At 45.9% G+C, this 6,655-nt stretch overlaps 1 protein-coding gene across 1 annotated transcript in view; it reads right to left on the reverse strand.

Annotated features, from left to right (window-relative positions):
• Window positions 1-6,202: 6,202 nt before the first annotated feature.
• The window catches only part of LOC308318718 (voltage-dependent calcium channel gamma-7 subunit-like), a gene marked incomplete at both ends in the record, with an annotated part of 15,102 nt that continues 14,649 nt past the window's right edge, over window positions 6,203-6,655 (reverse strand). The window contains 2 exons of the mRNA XM_080768343.1: window positions 6,203-6,307; window positions 6,350-6,527. Of these exons, the coding sequence (XP_080624469.1) occupies window positions 6,203-6,307; window positions 6,350-6,527 (283 nt within the window). The remainder of the gene's footprint in view (window positions 6,308-6,349; window positions 6,528-6,655) is intronic.

A 6,655-nucleotide genomic window follows, 5' to 3' on the forward strand; every position in this document is an offset into this window, starting at 1 on the left:
CGTTTTATCTTTTCCACTTAGTTTTTTTTTCTTCTTTCTCCCATGTCCTCTTTTTCCCCTTTCCCCTTCTCCCCCTGTCCCCCTCCAATCCCCCCCCCCCTTCCCTCTATAGGCGAATGTTCTCCAACCAAGGAAGATATACTAGCTTATTGTTTAGAGTGGGTGACAATATTATCACACGAAAATAAATTACCTCATTGTATCTCATGTCATGTATAGGCCTACCTAGATTCTATCCTGGAGGCAAATCTTAAGATAAATTGGCCACCAACGTAATCAGAAGGTCAAAAGAACAGGATTCCTGTACCGGATCTCCTCAACAAAAACACCTTGAAGACCCTATATAGGAGCCCTTGTACAAGGTTTCTTCGACTGACTGTGCAAATTGTGCATTCACCTCTTACGTCAGGACTTCAGCGCTATATGTGGATGCTGGGGTCTAAATGGTTAAAGGAGAATTCCGGAGTAGTCATTTTCTTACCATAATCTGATGATAATAGGCTATAGGCCTATATCCATTAACCTGCACTGTTAGAGGCAAAAAAGTCCTTCTCAGCGAGGAGTCTATTGGCCGCTCGTCTTAGACGGAAGCCCATTTGGGACAAAACTTTGTGGATGCATTTCCCACATTATTAAAGACAGATGTAATCAAAAAATATGGCTGCAAGCAGCGATAAGGCGGTACCAAGAACTAGGACGGCAATAAGCAATAAGAGCAATACGCAGTCAGTTTTCATTGGGGGGGGGGGGGGGGGGGGTTCTTACAGACTCATACACTGACTTGGCAGTGCCCAGATTTGAACCCATGACCTTGTGGTCCAAAGGCAAGAACTCTACCAACTGAGCTAAAGCTGGGGAACAGGCACTGTAAGAGGGGGGGGGAGGGGGAGCCGAAAAAATGGAGGGGGAAGAAGGGGAGAGAAGAAAAAGAGAAGAAAGAAGAAGAGAAAAGAAGATGCATCTTGAGAAAAATCAAGGGAATGGATACAATTCTAATTCAGCTTCATGCAAAATCCCGCTGGAAGCGATCATTTATCCAAATAGTTTCTGAGAAGGGGAAGTATATGGACCACAAGGTCGCCAGTTCAATCCCCTCTTTGACAACGGCCGCCAGTTCAAGCAACGCTTACACTCCAAAAGTAACCTAACCCTATAAGAGGTGTCTTCCCTCTTAGGGTCTCCGAAGTGTCTTCCCAGTGTCCCCCCCCAGTGCCTCCCCAGTGTCCCCCCCCCAGTGCCTCCCCGTTGTCCCCCCAGTGCCTCCCAAGTATCCCCCCAGTGTCCCGCCAATGCCTCCCCAGTGTCCCCCCAGTGCCTCCCCGGTGTGTCCCCAGTGCCTCCCCAATGTCCCCCCAGTGCCTCCCCAGTGTCCCCCCCAGTGCCTCACCAGTGCCTCCCCAGTGTCCCCCCAGTGCCTCCCCAGTGTCCCCCGCCGTTCCTCCCCTGTGTTCCCCCAGTGCCTCCCCAGTTTCTGCCCAGTGTCCCCCCAGTGCCTACCCATTGTCCCCCCCAGTGCCTGCCTATAGTGTCTGCCCAGTGTCCACCCAGTGTACCCCCAGTGCCTCCCCACTCCCCAGTGCCTCCCCTGTGTCCCCTCAGTGCCTCCCCAGTGTCCCCCTGCAGTGCCTCTAAACTACATTTCCTATTCATCCACATATATGCACATATATGAACCTGAATAGGCATTGCAGCATAGGCTATATTCCGCATATACTTGCCATATATTGGAATAATATGTTAATATATTTCAAATTAAAATAATAGCACCACCATTAGCCTTTTCATGTTGCGCACCCCCTAGAAGGCGCCCGCGCACCACAGTTTGGGAACCACTGGGTTAATGGATATAACAACATCAGAATTCGGCTAAAATAGGAAAACGGCTACTCCAGAACTCTCCTTTAAGATGGCCAAATGACAGAAATGTTTGGTGAATTAACGTTTGCACTTTTTCCACAGTGGGAAAAAAAAAACAAAAAACAAACAAAACATAATTTATGCAAGACACCTGCAACTTTCAACACATACGTTATTCAGGTAGAAAATGTACAAAAATGTCCATAACATTTTCCTTTTTTTAAAATCATTTATGTTGCTACTTGAACAGAGTTCCAATATTCCTCGTCAACAACGTTCCCTTTTTGCTACATTCCCCTCTTCATCATCCATCCATTCCATTTGTGCGGCATGAGTTTCCAGCCAGGGGTCTTCAACATGTTCCAGGCCAAGGAAGGACCCCTTAGCGGAGAGAGAGATGAAGCAGGGACCCCCACTACATATGTGTCATAATGTCATTGTTCCACGGGCCGACGGCGTGGAACAAACTTCCACTGATCCTTCGACGACGACAGGCAGCCTCTGTAGACATTTTTTAAACGCAGCTCAAGACCTATACTTACACTCTTGCTTTTAATTGATCTTTTAAATTCCTTGTTATTCATGTCCTTGCACTTATTATTATTATAATATTGTATAACACTGAGAGAACATTTTCATATAGATTTCATAGATGGACTTGCCAGATCATCATGTTGGATTAATGTTAACCAATTCAACCCTCAGTATAAACTTGTTTATACTGCCCCCTAGCCTAAACCGATCATCTTTGCTGAAAATAGTGAGCTTGTAGATCTGCGAGTTTTGGACGAATAAGTAAAAAACATAGCCGCTATGACACAAATATTTGGCGGCCCCCCTATAGTAACTCTGAGGATCCCCCTATAGGGAACCCAGGAGTCCCGGACCCCCTGTTGAAGACCCCTGGTGTAGTCTGTAAATTGTAAGTAAGGGTAAAAATCAGTGGTGAACACCGGACAGTGACATAGCACTTTTACTGTACTTCAGTGTTCAGAGTGTTGAGTGTAGAGTTGTATTTTGGCACTCATACATTTCAAAGACATATTGTACTTTTGACCCTACACCGTGTTACGTGTAGGGTCATGTGTATAGGCTATACACATGACACTACATTTCTAAGAAGGGCTGGTTTACTGTGTGGTTAATTGTGAACCGACCATTTAAGCCCTATTTCAAATATAGTGAAAATAGCAGATCGACAAGCTCACATGCAGCGCATCACATCGCGACACGCTACAAGACGGTAAATGTGCTATTTTACTATTATTTCGTTTTTTTTTTACATTTCTAGAACATTTTTTTTTAAAGTACAACTTTCACTAGTATTGAGCCATGTTTGACCGGGAGTGTCTATACTGTATAGATAGTGTGTGTGTGTGTGTGTGTGTGTGTGTGTGTGTGTGTGTGTGTGTTCCTTCCTGGTGTCTGTTGCAGTGTCCTTACAGTCTATCAGAGGGTCCAAACTCAGTCACAATGCTGTGCCAAAAGCTTCGTTCATCATATTACAGTATAATGACAACAGCAAATAATTCAATAATGCAATCCCTATGTACAATAAAGTTAGAAATCTCTTAAGACAAATATGTGTATGTGTGTGTGTGTGTGTGTGTATATATATATATATATATATATATATATATATATTCTCCACCCGTCTTTGTCAGGTGGATACCTCATTTGTACAAGACTGTTACTTTTTTTTAGGAGTCAAATTCAAAAACAGCAAAGGCATGCAGAACGGCACGCTTTCTATATAGCTTGCAGATCTGCTATAATGTTGATGCTTTTGTGATGATCAATCAATGTATAGGAAACAAAAACACAGACGGTGACAACATGGAGACAATTAAGGGGGCTCCATTTCCGTCACACGCTAAACCCCTTATCCCCAAACTTCTTTGCCTTTTTTTTATTTTATTTTTTTACTATTTTGCGAAACATTTTTGAATAGTTAAAATGGCCAACCTGTCAATGTATATAGATTGGCTATAGTTGAACTATTCAAAAATGTTTTTCAAAATAGTAAAAAAAAAAAAAAAAAAAAGGCAAAGAAGTTTAGGGATAAGGGGTTTAGCGCTGGTGACGACAATGGAGCCCAAGAGGTTTCTGCCCGACGACAGCAGCAATATTATGTATTAACCCTGTCTGTCGATGCTGTTGGGCAGACAGACAACCTTGTATCTCCATATGTCAACTTTTAATTATTTTCAAGCGCTAAAAAAAAACGGAAACGGCTTTGGACATACGAGGTTCCCATCCGCAATGGCGGCGGCGGCACTCGCTATATGCATTATTTATATATAAATAGATGATAACATTCATGTACAGTGAGCTTATTTCAGAAGTATAACTCTAATTAATTATTAAGTCAGAATTGTAATATTCCTATCGGTATATATAACAATGATAATGTAACAGTGATAATAATAATCATTATGGACATCGCCCCCGGTATAGACTTATATGGAACTATAATATATATAGGAGTGGATGGCGTAAGAAAAATCGAGAAGTCAGGGGACGTATATACGTTGTACTATACATAGACATATAGTATTATTTCCCAGCCCCAGCCCCACGTTTATAATCCTCGGTAACAAAGTATAATGGTCGTATTATACAGTCTCTTCATGTATAAAACTATGAGGGTATATCATACTCAGTCATTATAATGAGACGGCCGTGCTTTCAGAGTGTGTCGGACATTTTTTTTCCGTGTGCATAAGCCGAACCCCCCCCCCTCATTCCCCAATGCAGCACTGCAGTATCTTCTCATATAGTACTGCATCCCCCCCCCCCCCCCCCCCCTCTCTCTCTCTCTCTCTCTCTCTCTCCTTCCATGTCGCTCAAACTGCTGTAGCTCTCTCATTTCTCTCCCTGTTAAGACAGTGGTTCTCGAAGTGGGGTCTGGGGGGTCCTCCTAGAAGGGGTTCCAAGGGGGTCCCCAGCCAAATGACTATATATAGGAGGACCCTTATGGGGTATATAACTCTGAGAGTGTGTACAAATGGAACCAAATGGGACCCCGTTGTACACTGTCAGAGTGTATAGCCTATACACCCTGAGTGTTCAGGCGGTCCCCACATATCTTTTCAAATGGGAGTCTGTGGCCTAATGTGTGCACATTTTGGGGTCCTTGACATGAACCATGTTTGAGAACCACTGCTCTAAAGAAACACCTTAACATGACTGTCATAATATTGACTGTCACGGCTGTTTATATACCTCTTTTGAGCAACTGGCAATATTTGCAAAGTATACACGTAAACATTAATGCTCAGATTAAAAACATAAAAGTGCTCACCCTAAGGTGCCACGGATGTTAGAATTTTGCACGTTCAAGTATTATTAGCACCCGTGCATTCCACATTGTTCAATAAAATAAAAATAAATTGTTTGCCAGTTTTTCCTTGTTTTCCCTTGCATTTCTTTGTTTCCGCATTATGATGCTTTCAACAGGTTCTTTCATTGGCCCACTGGCAAAAAAAAAAAAAATGCACGTGACAACCGACAACCAATAGTGCGGCGCTGAGGCGCGGTTTGAAAGCTTTACTGTATTATGGAGAAAGGAGGAAATACAAGGGAAAACTTGTTATTGCAGAATGCACAGGTGCTACTGTAAAATTCTAAAATCCGTTTTTTTTGGGGGGGGGGGGGGAACACTTTATTTGAAACTCGGGAACGTTTGTCAACTTTGTAAATGTAGCCATGCCGAGGCGCTCAAAACAGGGTGAAGTCGCGCCATGACGCTTGTGAAAGACGAGCGGTCATGTGTTCAAAGAAACACTATATATACTATCGCACTGCCTTTCTCCCCCCAACCCCATTCCTCAGGTTCTCTCATGTCCTTGACCCCCCCGCCACCACCGCCCGTCCTCCCGTTCATTCTCACTCTCTCAGTCTGATGGTTCTTCTTCCGTACATCTTTGTTATCGCTTTCTGACACTCACTGTATTTACTCTGCTTGCTTGCTTTACCCACTGAAACTGGACCTGAGTTGGCTCCCGCTACCCCCCCCCCATATACACACTCCCCCCCCCCCCCAAAGAATAATAATAGCCGGCCTACCAGCGTCGTGAGCTTGTATAGATCTGCTATTGTTTGGAGGGGCTTATATAACAACAACGGCCTTCCGTCCCTCGGTTGTGGAGTGGTTTGAATGTGTAATGTATAACTGTCACATCAATGTCCGTCGGGGGGGGGGGGGGACGACCTCCTCTGCCCCCCCCGTCCCCCCTGTCCTCCCCGTCCCCTGCACCCCACCCTAAGACCCTAACCCCACCTCCCCCAACCACCCACCCACCCACCCACCCAGCACACAGCGCCGGCGGCCTTCCTTCCTGCTCTAGCAGGGGGAGGCGCTCATGTGCATGTGCGCGTGGTAGTGCGGCGGGGGCACGGGGGACGGCGGCAGTCCCAGCGGACTGAGCAGGGGCTGCTGCTGCTGCTGCTGCAGCTGGCCGCCGCCGCCGCCGCCGTCGCCGCCCCGGGCGGAGGCGCTGGAGTGCTGGCGGGGCAGGGTGTGCGTGCTGCTCATCAGGGTGGGGTAGGAGGGGGGCATCTGGTGGTAGCTGGCCCCGGAGGATGAGCCGGAGCCCGGGGGCTCCCGCTCCCTCTCCCGCTCCCGACCTCCTCCTCCTCCTCCTCCTCCCTGCTGCTTCATGTTTGGGCTGTCACGGTTAAAAAGAAAAACATTGAAGTTGGAGGTTAAGTACTGTATAGACGAATAACAGTCCATTCACACCTAAAAGACACCTGTCTTGTCCGTGTCGTTGTGTCTTGTCCGTGTTTAATGGCC

This window comes from Protomyctophum bolini, assembly GCF_963924005.1.
Source record: "Protomyctophum bolini genome assembly, chromosome: 7".
Taxonomy (NCBI): Eukaryota; Metazoa; Chordata; class Actinopteri; order Myctophiformes; family Myctophidae; genus Protomyctophum; species Protomyctophum bolini.